The sequence below is a fragment of the Berghia stephanieae genome, chromosome 5, assembly GCF_034508935.2.
Source record: "Berghia stephanieae isolate SIO BIC M18660-M18661 chromosome 5, UCSD_Bste_1.3, whole genome shotgun sequence".
NCBI classification, from domain to species: domain Eukaryota; kingdom Metazoa; phylum Mollusca; class Gastropoda; order Nudibranchia; family Aeolidiidae; genus Berghia; species Berghia stephanieae.
This window is the reverse complement of record NC_088364.1, coordinates 37,845,562-37,860,432: the sequence shown is the minus strand read 5'-3', so window position 1 is coordinate 37,860,432 and position 14,871 is coordinate 37,845,562. Positions and strand designations below refer to the sequence as shown.

The 14,871-nt window shown below is 35.3% G+C and overlaps 1 protein-coding gene across 5 annotated transcripts in view; it reads left to right on the top strand.

The window, feature by feature from the left end:
• Window positions 1-14,593, top strand: part of LOC144972873 (uncharacterized) — a 34,266-nt gene extending 19,673 nt beyond the window's left edge. For 2 of the 5 annotated variants that reach the window (XM_078914630.1, XM_078914631.1), the window contains exons 3-12: window positions 2,765-2,989; window positions 3,553-3,666; window positions 3,887-3,944; window positions 4,611-4,702; window positions 5,238-5,361; window positions 6,049-6,143; window positions 7,074-7,242; window positions 9,470-9,602; window positions 11,635-12,647; window positions 13,875-14,093. In XM_078914630.1, the coding sequence (XP_078770756.1) occupies window positions 2,923-2,989; window positions 3,553-3,666; window positions 3,887-3,944; window positions 4,611-4,702; window positions 5,238-5,361; window positions 6,049-6,143; window positions 7,074-7,242; window positions 9,470-9,602; window positions 11,635-12,647; window positions 13,875-13,959 (1,950 nt within the window). In that variant the 5' untranslated portion in view covers window positions 2,765-2,922 and the 3' untranslated portion in view covers window positions 13,960-14,093. Of the gene's footprint in view, window positions 1-47; window positions 502-2,764; window positions 2,990-3,552; window positions 3,667-3,886; window positions 3,945-4,610; window positions 4,703-5,237; window positions 5,362-6,048; window positions 6,144-7,073; window positions 7,243-9,469; window positions 9,603-11,634; window positions 12,648-13,874 lie in introns of those variants that run through there. The other 3 variants (XM_078914632.1, XM_078914634.1, XM_078914629.1) reach the window with 3 other exon arrangements.
• Window positions 14,594-14,871: the final 278 nt, after the last annotated feature.

Here is a 14,871-nt window from a genome sequence, read left to right as displayed (position 1 = left end):
TTGTGTTAGCCGCCGAAGGGCGAATGTCTCGAATAACTCATTGTACCATTCCAACTCCTAACGGCTTAGAATAATACAGTAATTGTATTGGAAACTGGAAAGGTATTTAGGATTCGAATTCTCTGTGTCAGTGGTAGTGGACATGTTCATAATCTTTAGGGTATATAATTATTGATCACATAATAATATAGTAAACAAAACGCGCTGCATTTATTTGTTGCCAACGATAATATGATTTTAAGGAACAATTTCGGGCAAGTTAATTTTAGAAACAACACATGGCCACGTGATAAGGCACTGACATAAACAAGAACGATCTGTTCCCACAACTTGTTACAACTCGGATAACGATCGATTATTCATCATTGTTTTTGGGTATATTTTATGTTGGTATATATCAACAAGGAGGCCTTAACGGTTTGGATACTTACCAGACCCAAATAAATGCATATATGTCGGATTTATTCTCTATGTTTCTAGTGCTAGGGTAAGTTATTGAAGGTAAGAGATTTACCAGAAAATGGATATATATATATTATATATATATATATATATATATATATATATATATATATATATATTATATATATATATATATATAAAGTAGTGACCAAATTAATATTTATTACACACCTTTAGACACTAGTTATACTAATAGACTGAGTATAGTGGTGGTCAAATGTTGAGTGAATAGGTATGTGATTTGAACCGAGACTGGATGCCAAGAGATGATACCGTGAAGGAGACACTCTCCTCTCTCTCTCTCTCTCTCTCTCTCTCTCTCTCTCTCTCTCTCTCTCCCCTCTCTCTCTTTCTCACTCTCCCTTTCTCACTCTCCCTCCCCTCTCTCTCTCTCTCTCTCTCTCTCTCTCTCTCTCTCTCTCTCTCTCTCTTTCTCTCTCTCTCTCTCTCTCTCTCTCTCTTTCTCTCTCTCTCTCTCTCTCTCTCTTTCTTTCTGTGTGTGTGTGTGTCTGTCTGTCTGTCTGTCTGTCTGCCTCTTTCTCTGTCTCTCTTTCTCTATCTCTTTCTCTCTCTCTCTCTCTCTCTCTCTCTCTCTCTCTCTCTCTCTCTCTGTGTGTGTGTGTGTGTGTGTGTGTGTGTTCTCTCTCCCATCTCTATCTCTCTATCTGTCTGTGTATGTATATATATACATATATATATATATATATATATATATATATATATATATATATATATATAGTCCATATGTCTTTTCACCCACACGCTTACACATACTTATACAACGCACCTCCTCCTCCTCCTCCTCCTCCTCCTCCTCCTCCTCCTCCTCCTCATCTTCTTCCTCACATCACATGTATTGACGTTTAATCTAATGGCTAAATGTCGAGAGGGCAGGAGTTACACAAACATAATTTGCTTTGACGGGATCCGAGCTGTGGATAAATATTTCACATAGCTTGTTTACCTTAAAACATTTTAAGTTTAAGCCGAAGATATCTCCATACATATTTGCATTTCAACTCACCCGACCCATTAACCCCCTCCCCTTCCCCCCCCCCCCCCCCCCCCCCCCCCCCTCCATTTTGGTCAGAAAACGTTTTGACTAGTTGACGGGTCATTTTGATCGATCGATGTTTGAAGTAAAAAGTGTTCTGACCAAAATGAATACAGTGGAATCCTGATAAAGTCAAAGCTGCCGGGTCAGAGAGATTGATTGACTTTAACCCTCTCCTTACCAACTATGAGAAAATCGTCACATTCGTTACGATGCAAGCAGCATTATTCTCATTCAGTTTTTTATTTATTCTTTTTTTTTTTTTGTACATCACAAAATTTGAAGAAATATTATTGTTTTTGTTATAGAATTTAATGATGGTCTGTATAGCTTGTATAGCTGAGCAAAATAATGTAAAGTAAGCGTTTGTCCTTTTGAATAAGAGTTTTAAAAATCTATTTAAATGTTATGTGGGTATGGCGTTTTGGGAAATTCGGAATATGGTCGAAAAGGAGGGAGTTCAGCACGATTGACTTTATCCGTTTTCAATGGGATACACTTAGATAAATGACAGAAAATTTGGGACCTACTCACTCAATCCTAGAGTATTTTGCAACTTTTCAAAATTGGAAAAAATGAGCATGTACATAGATAGTTTTATTCCATTTTTTTTTCGTCGTCGTCGTCGTCATCATCATCATTTTCACCATCATCGTCCTAGTCACGATAGTTTAACCTAAAAGTTTTGATATAATATTCTCTTTTTCCGCGGTTATCGATTTTATCACACTGCCAATTTGTTATCCGAACGTTTTACATTGACTCTTAAATCGAATACCCACCCCCTCCCCTCCCGACACCAAACCTCCCTACTTTCTCCATCACATAAGAGGTGCATACCGATGTCAATTAACTACAATAAACTGCCGTACTCTGGAAAAACACATATTTAAAAATGTGGCCAGAAAAACTCGTCCTACAAATGTCGATCGATTTAAAAGACTCTTATCTTCTTTTTTTTTTCTTTTTTTTTTTTTTTTTTTTTTGTTGCTTTTTTTTTTTTTTTGCTTTTTTCTATTTTACAATTTGGACAGCTTTTGTTTTGAAGCTGTTGTTTTTTTTTAATGGGAAAATTAGTAAAAATATATAGCACATTAAACTGCCTTGCATGTTTATCTCATAGCAACGATGACATTTGTGACATAGATAAGTCACTTTCTAACCGCATTTGGGTTTTTATTTTTTTTAAATACTATTATTATAAATGTACCTTTAAAGTGTGAAACACCCTCTCTTTTTTATTTACAGACCTGTGTTACGGATTGATGCTGTGATGGATTAAAATTTGTTATTGGTGTGAGAGGAGAGCATACGTGCGTACAAGGATGCTCCCTACCGAAGAAGCCTTCGACAAACTTGCAATAATAACCAGATAGCGACCACCTTTGATCCCTTTGTTAATTAACATGGCTGAGAGGAGAGATGTCCTGTGTATTTTGGTGCTACTGAGCGTCCTGGGGAAATTCCATTTAGGTTTGTGTGATGTGTTGAATGAACTGTTCAGAGGTATTGCTAATTGCATTGTTGATTGTAGATTTTACATATTTTTAACTTAATGCTCTTATTGACTAGACTCAATTTTGTCAAATCATAATTCCGTCTTTTAAAGCAGTTCTTCAGAGCCATAAGCCATAAGGCCCATGGAGCCGAGTTTATCCCAGTTTATATAGCATGAAATAGACAATAGCAATTGCTTGTTACCCTTTGGATTGGATGCTTGTATATCACAAAGTACTTTTCACCAGATATAACAGACCCAGCTACCCAATCAATGTACGGTAGACAGAGAGGTCAGAAAAAAACTATTGACTTCACTCGGGATCATTTTCGGTCCCTTTGCATGTGAAGCGAGTGCTTCCAACAGAGCTTTCGGGACCCCTTATTATAATTGTCTTTTTAGGTGGGTGGGTGGGGGGGGGGGTGATATTTTTAAGTTGTTTAGGTTGATGTATTTAAGATTTTAAAAAACTTTTTTTTTTCACGTTTGAGATGTATCATAAATTTATTATTTTTATCTTTTTTTAAAACGTTTTCAGACGCCTGCAGTCAGAATTCAGAATGTGGTTGGGAAGCAACCTGTACAAATCAAACATTTTGTACCTGCCCACTGGGTTTAATTCTGCACAGCGATGGGAAGAACTGCAGGAATGGTGAGTATATCTCATGTTGATATTTACAAACTGTATTTGTTCAGAAACATGAGTTTTGCTTTAACTTCCTCCTGTTTCATGGTTTCATTGTTATTTGGTTGTGTTATATATTCGATAGATCTTCTTTGATTTAAGATGGCTGATTCATTTTACTTGGGTGTTGCATCAATAGAATTGGATAGCTATTTTTAAGTAAATTTTATCTTTCTCATTTTTACAGCATCATGTACAAGTGACGACTGTCTTGAATGTGTAGATCATACCTTCGTCTGCACCAGGTTAGTTTTCATAATTGTTCAGATTTTATCTGAAGTACTATCATTTTAATTGTTTTTGTTGTTGGCTGAAGAAGAGTTATGATCCCAAAATGTTTCATATTTAGTATTTGGTTATTTTTTGGAGCATTTTATTCTTTATGACCAATGCTTTAATTTTGTAATTTTATAAGCTAAATTCATGTCATAATATGAATATTGTAAAGTGGTTAGAACATGGTTATAAATATTTTAGTTAGATTTTTCTATTGTGGATAAAGGATTACCATGTCTTATCTTCTGCAAAAGGCAAGTATCAAGTTGCTTTTTGGTCATTTGGTTAGACTGGTATTTTTCAAGGTCCATTGTTGAGTCCTTGAGGAAGACATATTACACATTATCTTAATAAAATAAGTGATTAATTACTTGGGTGCAGCGATTGGTGAATATTCTAAGAGTCCTTAAACTTAAAAGCATATATTATAAAGGATTAATTTCACCAAATGATGTGAACAGTTTGTTCCATTTGGCCTACCACGGGTATGATTCCAGCATTTTAAGCTCATTATGAATACCTCGAAAGCAGGCAATGTAACTGTGCACAGTTGTTTTACTAATCTTAGGGACATTATAATAAAAAAAGGTTACAAAATTCTCCATGAGCAATGCTTATTTTATTTCTCATCATAGATGCGCATCCTTTAAGTCATCTACATCTGGTCTCTGTCTCACAAAATGTGAAGGTTCAGCTGAGCGGAAAGGAAACAATATCGTATGTACAGGTATGAAATTTTCAACCCATGAATTTTGTTTTTGTTTTTTTTTATTGTCATTTGTTTGTTTTTTGGGGGGTTTTTTTGTTGTTTTTTTTAAGGGGCGGGGGGGGGGGTTGGTTTTTTTTATTTGATTGTTTGTATATTGTTGGGTTCTTTTTTTTTGGGGGGGGGGGGGGGGGGAGTGGGGGGTGGCGTTATTCACAAGTTTTATTTATTTCACTCCTTGGATTAAAATCTGTTTTTGTATTATATTGTGTTTTTATACAGCTTAACTCCTGAAACCAGAAACTGGAAGAGCAAGGAAATCTGAACCAAAAGTCCGGAAATTTCAGAAGCTAATAGAAGGGATGAAGCTGTACAAAATGCATTATCTGTATTTTATTTATTTCATTCATGTTTGAAGGGGATTAAAATAAATGAATATACCATGAAGCTGATTAAAAAGAGAAAAAAAAGAAACAGATCAACTGGAAAAAATTCTCCCGCTGTGTGGAGTTTTAAAATTAATCTAAACTATTATATTATTGTTTACTATTTCTAGAATCTGATGAAGATGACGACAGAGATGTGGACATTGTGGTTGCAGTGGTGGCTGGTGTGGGAGCTGGAATGCTACTCTGTGTTCTAATAATTCTAGGAGTCTGTTTTTACTTGAGGAAAACAAGGTCAGAAAATTATTACTGGTGTGCCAAAGAAAGATATTGTTGATTTTGTTGTTGTTATTGTTGGTGTTATTGGTAGTAGTAGTAGTAGTAGTCATAGTCGTAGTAGTAGTAGTCGTAGTCGTAGTAGTAGTCGTCATCATCGTTGTCGCTGTGGTCGTCGGGCAAGCAATGTCGTAATTACAAAATCGGGGAGAAATAAGTTACTTATTGGAACCAGAAAGAGAAATAAGTTCAGTGTGCATCACTCGTATCACAGAGGGGAAAAAAACAGTGCTTACCAATCTTAATCATGTTTATGTGTGTTCTGATTAGAATTTTTTGCATCTTTCACAAGTCCTATATTTAAAAATCATGTCCTGGTCATTTGGAACAAAATGCCCATGCCATCTGGTAGAATTTGACATTCTTTTCTTTCCTTTTAGTATGATAAATATAATAATAATTACCAACAACTGCCACAACTAATTCGAGTTGGGTCTCAGGGACATAAAAACGGACCCTGAAAATGATGAAAAATAAAAGTTTGCCTTAGCTGTTACCATCATCATCATCATCATTGTCGTCATCATCATCATCATCATCATCATCATCATCATCATCGTCATCATCATCAATATTGCTATATAAATGCTAATTGTTACTGTTATAACTTCTTGCTTTGTAAATCAAATAGAATTTTCTTTTCAGGAAAAAGATAGATCTCCAAAGCCAAAGCTACAGGAATGGTCAGATGGAGATAGGTCATGTCAAACAGTATCCCACATTTGATAACAGTGCCTTTGGTAAGTTATGCACTCTGTTTTGTTAACCCTTCAACAGCTAGTCTGATTTTGTGCCATGAATTATTTACCAGGGATAACTGCAGATATGATCATTTTCATCAAGATTGTTTCTGGCTCCAATGAACTCGTAATGTGCTGATGTGTCAAATCTATATTTTAATACCAAATTCCGAAATATTCATTTGCCATTCCACCCACTCTTTTTTAGTCTTGTTGTTGGTCTCATTTAGTGTTAAATTAACAAATCAACCACTCTTTCCTCAGGTTTTAAGCAGGCGAAATAGATTCTCTTATTGTAAAAAATCAAAATATAGGGATCTTTACCTTTACTGTTATGAAGATAGACTAAGGCTCAGTTTTACCTAGTCAATCCCATTTATGCCTTTTACATACTCTGTGATAAGATAATTATATAATGGACTAAATTAAAAAACACTTGCATGCATAAAGGTCTTCTCTAAGCCTTTTAAATATTTGGGAAGGGAGTTCCAAACTTGTGTGTTCCAAAATACTCTAATCTTTTGCCCATGACTGTTCAGTACAAACTTTGAAATGCCTTCTACACATTAAAGGGACTGAAATGACAAGGTCTTAAAAAGTCTTTAGTATGGATTTTATTAGTAACTTCTTGAGAACTTGCAACATTCACGGGTAAATCAAGGCTTACTACGACAGGCATTTATTTAATGTATATGCTATTGTGGAAATTAAGTAAGGCCGAGATGATGAATTTTTTGAACCATCAATGGTCAGACTCAGTACAGTAATAGAGTCTGAAGGTGCGTGCAATAAGAGGCCAGTTTTTAGTGTGTTTTTATATAGTAGAAGATTCTCTCAACTTAAATTACAAAATTTGGTCTATTTCAATAAAAAAGGACCCTGTTAAATGTTTATTTCATTTTTTTTTTCTCTTTTAAATCCCTATCAAAGAGACAGACAGTCAAGTTGATTACAGGCCAGGGAAGATCGATCCTCTTGAGTATGTCAATGAACTAGACCAGTTACGACCTCATGCAGATACTCTGATGGCTTTGTTGAGTCAGGTCAAGGCCAAAACAAGAGCAATGAGTTCTTCAGATCCACGAGTATCCACATACAAGTATGGTTCTTTTTGTCATCTACTAAAATTGAGAAAACTTTTGAAATAAGCATTATTATTTCATATGTCAGAAATTCCTTCAACTTATTCCATCTACTTAAATGCTGATAGGAGCCATTTGGAGGATGTGATGCATCCCTTGATCTTTTTTATGCGATGTTTTCATGTTATCACTTCTCTTCTATTTCATTGTCAATGATCTGTGCCTTTTTTACTCTTTGTTATTCTCTCAGAATATAATTGGAATCCAATTTCCATTTTTTTTTGCTGATGTAAGATAGAGGTATGCTTTATCAGGTGAACTGAAATCAAGGGACCCAAAAGTAGCTCCTTGATTCTTTGGCAGTGTCAAGCAAAAGTTATATGGATATGTTTGTACCTCAGTAATTGTGCAAAACTACATCAGCATCTGAAGAAGATTTCTATTTTTTTTTTTTTTTTTTTTTGTTAAGATGCATGATTAAACCTTTTATATCAAAACAGATATGACCCCAAATAATTAAGTGCTCTCTTCAGTTAGAAATATCCTTTTTGATAATCTTTGAGAAAGGTTGACAACATAGCCATACACAATTTTCTTATTTTTAAAAACTTGTTGAACATCATATTTATAAGTATTTAAAGCATTCCTCTAATATCCATAGATGCCAACCCTTCACATTCCAAAAGTGGAATCAAAATATTAAAAAATCGGAATTTGAGACAAAAAATCGGAATTTGTAATTTTACTTACCACAATCACTGCATCACTACCATGGTCAAGCTATTTAGTCGCCTTCTACGACACGCAAGCAAAGCGGCAGTTCTATTCTTATTCCGGGAACTGCACCTCAGCAGAGGGCCTGCATGATCCGCAGCCGATGAGGAATGTTGTGCTCCACTAAAAACTTTACAAACAAACATTCCGCATTTGTCACAGCATCAGAATCGTCTTTCTTTTTTAAGAAACCCGTCATATATTTTGTTGATGCCTTATTTGCAGCAGCACTTTTGTGTTTCTGGGTAAGAAAATGTTTTTCAATGTCGTTTGAACCTCCGTGACTAATCCTTATGTCATTGTTGCATGTGCAACAAAATGCAAATTCATCCCCTGTTCTAGATGCTTTAATTGTTCCTGGCCATCTTTCTTCATACAGAGGACGGTATTTCTGCATGATTCTAGGTTTCTTTGGATTAGACATGCTTTTAGATCGTTCCCACAAATACAAAGACACAAATCACAACAGAGTCCAAAGTCAACGAAGTCGAGTAATCGTAACTGAAATATTAATATCTACACAAAATTGTCCGATTGTTCTCAAACCTGATTAAATAAAAACACAATCTACTGATGAATGTCACAAAATGCTAAGTCAATAAACTCCAAGAGAAATAATGAATTTGAAAGAAGAGAAAAAAATCAACAAATTAATCCAGCGATGATTGCATGTGTGCGACTTTGAATCAACTGACAACTGACCAACAGCTGAAGACTGAAGAAGACAATGAAACGGCGCCAGAATCAAGCATGTGCCAAAACCTAGCAATATAAACCGCCAAATTTTACTAATGGATAATTCTCTCTCAAAATTACCACCACCTTTGCCACTTAACACATGAAAACGGGATTCTTGCACAGCTGGCAACACAATCACGTGTGTTAGAGGTGGAAGTGTGTGTGGGGGGGGGGGGGGGGGATTAATTTTCCTACTTACCTCCCTTTTGAAACTCGTTAAACGTATAATTTTATTTTCACCTTTTCCTTATGAGTGTTTTTTTTTTTTTTTGTTTTTTTTTTGTTTTTTTTTTGTGTTTTAAATGTTCCTTTTGATTGTCATTATTTTTGAAAATCGGAATTTTAGAGACTTTGGCGGAATGGCGGAAATGAAGGGTGAAAATCGGAATGATTCCGCCAAAAGCGGAAGGGTTGGCAGGTATGAATATTATACAGACGTCTTAAAACCCTAGTGATAGCATATTTAACGTTTAAAAAAAAACATTGAGTTTTTATAAAGCACAATATTCACTTATCATGCTCAAAGCGCTTTACAACTATTTTATAAAAACCTAAGAGTTATTGATAATCTGTTAAAGTTTCAGCCCCTTTTTATTTTTACTCACCCAATATCAAGAGGTAATGAATGACATTAAAGGTAATAAGTGAAACAAATATACAAGTGGAATAAGCTGAACACATATAATTGTCTTTACTCTATCTCTTGATTTTTAAATTATTTTTTTTCGACAGAGGTGTGATTCATCAGCTGTGTCGAGTATTAGTTTTACTTCATAAAAAAGATCCAGTCGTCAGTATACCATCTGATGCATTGAGTCTCCTCCAATGGGCACAACAAATGTTGGATGATCACAGAGAACAACAGGTATTTGGATTATTGGAATATGCACACACACCCCCCCCCCCCCCAATATACAAGTGTTCGGATAAATAAAGAATGGACAGGCACATTATACAGTAGAACATGAACGTAACGTACTCGGAAATAGCGAGAACTCGGAAATAGCGAGTAAAATCTAAATCCCCGTTTTTTTCTCTTATTTGAGTCAATAAAATTAGCATGCAAGTAGCGAGTATGAAAAAGAGGTCAACTCGGAAATAACGAGCATTTCCTGCCCCAGCCTAGGACTTCGAACGAAGTAAAGCAAAACAACAGACAAGGGCGATTTAAATATTTTTAGCCTAGCTTCTTTTCTTTTCTTATTTTTCGTTACGAGTAATATTACATAGTTGCCTAGTCGAGAGTACATAGTAGGCGAAACAAATTTGGGTGGGGGTTGGGTGTGTGTGTTTGTGTGCGAGGTAAGCACTGGCAGCCAACATGTCAACATGCCTCACTTCGCAGCATCGGTCAACGAGTCGCATTCGTTAACGAACGACACGAGCAGCGAGAGAGGGGAGCGTGGAACCATCATTTCAGTGGGTCAGTGATTGAGTGATGCGCTTGCTTACCTCATCAAACATGCCTAGTGCATACAAACACTCGCACACACACATACACGAAATCTTGATGGAAATGGAAGGAGTGGATCAACTTCAACCTGTGGCCATCATTGCGTAGTTAACGAAGGCCGTTCAACCCCGCCCTCACCCCACTTTATCCACACCCAGTTATTTGCACGCACGCGCGGCACACACGCACAAACAAACACACACACACAGACACACACTGTCTTTCCATATTTTTGTACGGCCGAGTGACCTTTCCTGGCAACTCGGAAATAGCGAGAACTCGGAAATAGCGAGTAATCAGGAGTGGACCCGTCGAACCCGCTATTTCCAAGTTCTACTGTATTGCACATTTTCCATGATTTCACTGTAAATTGCACTTCACTATTATTTATTTATTTATTTATCCATGAGGCAACTAGACATACTGAATTTCCATTTCATATTGTTCAAGGTGCTTGTTTTATGCCCATTTTGTACTAACAGTCTCACTCGCTCTCAATCAGGGGGATGGTGTGTGAAATGAGTCTTACTCAAAAATACTGACAACATTTGGGCCAGATTTGGTGGTCAGTGTCAACAAATCCAGCTGTAATTCTACATGACGAGGGCAAACCCTTAGCTTGATCCTACTGTCAAGTTTGTTTCACTCCCCTACATCAAATACAAAGGATTTGATTGTCCTAATCCTAACTCACTTTTTTATTTTTTTTAAGAATATTGCAGCGGCATGCCGATTCCATTATAATATTATTAGTAATATTATTATTGTGATTATTATTATTATTATTATTATTATTATTATTATTATTATTATTATTATTATTATTATTATTATTATTATTATTATTATTATTATTATTATTGTTATTATTATTATTATTATTATTATTATTATTATTATTATTATTATTATTATTGTTGTTGTTGTTGTTGTTGTTGTGTATTATTGCTGCTGCTGTTGCTGTTGCTGCTGAATTATAAGGAGTGGTAGTTTGTGAAAATTTCAGGTCCCACACGCATCAAAGATTATGATGCATGATGATAATTTTACCACAATGATTATTCTTTAGGTGAAAAAGTGTGATGTTGGTAAAATGTTCACCTGTTGATGTAATAAAGAATAAATTGATGAGAAATAACAATGGTGAGATCACTGAAGGGGTGTAATAAAGCATTCTAGAACTCTTGCATTTGAAATTTCAAACTCGCTCCTAATGAGCACTCCCAAAATTGCACAGTGCTATTAGGAACTAGTTCAAGAATACTATAGTCTCATATCAGATGCACTTACAAATACAAATCATCATAAAGATAATAAATGTTATTTCACCAATTACCTCTATCTTTTTTTTAACCTTGAATTGGGACTTCATCTGCAATTACAAAAGTAAAAGTAAGTTAGCAGGTACTTGAAGGTTCTTTAATTTTATCTTTTCTCTTTCCAGTCATCATCCGGGGGAACAGCAGAATACCCTATTGCCAAGATCTCAGCTGTGGATGATGAAATTCTACCAAATGCAACAAGTCCTGTCTATGCTACACCCAATGACAACAGTTTTGGTCAGCAAGTCTTTCCCTTTTCTCAATTTGCCAATCCTTACAGCTCGGTGCCGGTTCCACTTCCTTCAGAGGAAGATACAAAACAACAGCGCAGAGCCTCTAGAAATTCAGGTTATGCCACAATTCGACGAACACCGTCCATACCCAATGGAGACCTAATAAGATCCATGGAAGATGATGGCGGTCAGAACCATAACAATTTTCCTGTCACTGAATTGGAACCTGTAAACGTCTCCTCTTTTTCATCACCAAACCAAGGAGGGGCTGGTTTTTTGAGAAAGGAAGATTTTTCAAGCTTCCTTATTAGCAATGGAAAAGCTTCATCGGATGAATACAGCACTGTGGACAGGAAAAAAAATACAACAGCAGATGATGCCAAGAGACTTAGTCTACGAAGGGAACCCCCTCCAGAAATTTTTAACACTTCATCTGAAAGTTATGGAGATATAGATTTTTCAGGGGGATACTTCACACAGACGTCTAAACCAGTGAACCAGGGTTCTACCAACGTTCATCATCACCAGCATGCCAGTTATGATGGAAATGGTGATGAAGTTGTTCTACGCAATAAAGACAAATCTATCAAATCTGTAGCAATATTGGAAAGTAGAAGCAGTACCCCGACAGTTAAGAAAAATATCATTACAAACCCAAACGCCATTAAAAAATCTCCTACTTCAAAAAGTGGGGATACAAGTGTGAAATCTTCTTCAAGTATAGGATATTTTGCTAATGGTCATTTCTACGACCCCAACCCTACTCCTTCTATGCCTGAACCAGAGTCTGAGGTATACGCCCCAGGTAGTTCTTACAGTGAGAGAAGTAATGTCATGTCCACATTTCTGGGTGATTTGCCCCCATCGCGAACACCATCCCAGTCAGATCACTCTGATGACGGGTAAGTCATATTAAATACATAAGTCATTGTGTGTGCATTAGTAAAACATCCTTCACCATACTCATACTTTACAAAAATAGCCATCTTAACTTATCCTCTTTTTGCTCTTTGAATTCCTTTGGATTATATTGCTTTGATTTATTTTGCATGTTCAGCTCTATTCATGCTAGATGAACAGTTTTACAAATATGTGTTTGGTAACATGAGGTTGTGGTACAGATATAAGGTTATTTTTGTGACAAAGGAAACAATGGTATAATGACTAGTTTTCCTGATTTGAATATTATAATAATAATACATGACATTTATATTGCGCATTTTCGTCACTGTGTAATGCTCAATCAACGTTATAAACAAATATACAAAATTTTCATTTAAAAGGTTTACCACAACGATATCAATAGCAGTAAAGTATGTCATACTGTATTATCATCATGAAAAATAACAGTGAAAAACCTTTATTTTTAACAATGATTTGAAACTATCAATGGAGTTTGATTCTCTAATCCTTCTTCCTTACAAGAGGCCCAGTTTGGGTAAAGGAATGTCTGCCATAAAATTATTGGTTATAAGATTAAGCTTTGATTTGTCTGTCAAGGATCTTAAATTCCGATTTAGTAAATATATTTCTAACATGTGTTTGATGCATTCAGGTTCTTTCGTCATTTAGGCTTTTAAAGCAAAACAAAGCAATTTTAAAATGATTCTCTCTCTGACAGGCAGCCAATGCAGCTCATGTGGAATAGGCAGAAAATGTGCCATTCTTTTTTGTCTTGTCACTAATTTAGCTGTACCATTGCAATAGTCTAGACGTGTTCGAATAAGAGTTTTGATGAGTTGAGGAATATTGAGAAATAATCCAGAATCTTAACTGGCCACAAGAATATAACAGGAGTGTCTTTTGCTGTAAATAATAGTGGACAAAGTCGGGTCATATTATGGTTGACAAAGCACAGGCATATAAAGATGATAAGAAATCCAGATAAATTTTTTTAAAAATATAATTATACCAAACCATATTTTAGGTTTGATATGAACTTTGTCTAGCTTAGCTAATCCAATCCAATCGATACTGTTGCAGCTTCAACTCTGAAGTTGGATGTGTGGTGTGGAATGTTGTTAGGTTATGTCTCTGTATCACAATAATTATAATAATAATTAAGTGTAATTAGCTTGTGATAATTCACGATCAAAATATTAAATATTCTCCAATTCGTCTCTCTGCAGGGATGCGGAATCTGATAATAGTGGAGGAGATCTTGATGTCTTCCCATTTGATCCCAAAGAAGCTACCAACCCTGTTGAGGTCTAAATGTGGGAGCAAGAGACAAATCTTATGTTATACTGTTCCAATCTCATCCATGAATAACCTTTCAATATTGCTCAAACCCAGAGGCTTACCCAAATCTACTTTATTTTGAAAGACTCAAAATTCTTTTTCAACATTCTATCTTGTTGAACAAATTTCAAGTTTATTTTTATTTTTAAATTATTATTTGAAGCTGCAGTCATTGTTTCAAATTAACTTTGAAATACAATTTACAGTGCAAGTTTTGTTTATATCTCCATGTTTTGACTGATGTGTTATATAAATTCTTTATAACCAGTTTTGGTCAATCATAATACGTTATCATCATTGGAACAGAATTCACTGACGTTCTAATGAGCTCAGAATAATAAAGCAAAGCCATGGTAAACATCCATGTGCAGTCGCGACTTGAAGAAAGTGATCATTTTTCTCTTGATTTCATTCTCTCTTTTGTTCACTTAATTGGGCCTTCCTATTTCTAGTTATGTTTAACTCAATAAAGTTAATTGACTTATCTGGCTTGCATTATTTGGGCAATCCTTATAGGATGGAATCATAACACAAATTCTGCTGTATAACTGTTATTGGTATTACAGTTTGTTTGAACAGAATTCACTGAATTTTATTAATTAGCCCAGAACCCATTGCCTTGGTAAATATTAGGGCTGTGATGTGTAAGTGAATGAATCCCATATCTACCGATTACAAGCAGTGAATAGTAGGTGTCAACAACCTGCATCCCGGATCAAATGTATTCATGATACATGAATACCACCAGAATTATTTTAGTAAATAGACCAAGATCTAATATTTTTATATTTGAATGGAACAATAATCTAAACATTTCTAAAATATTCTTAATTATTTAGTAAAAACACCATAAAAGAGTCTTGGCTACAATACTTATTTAATAGA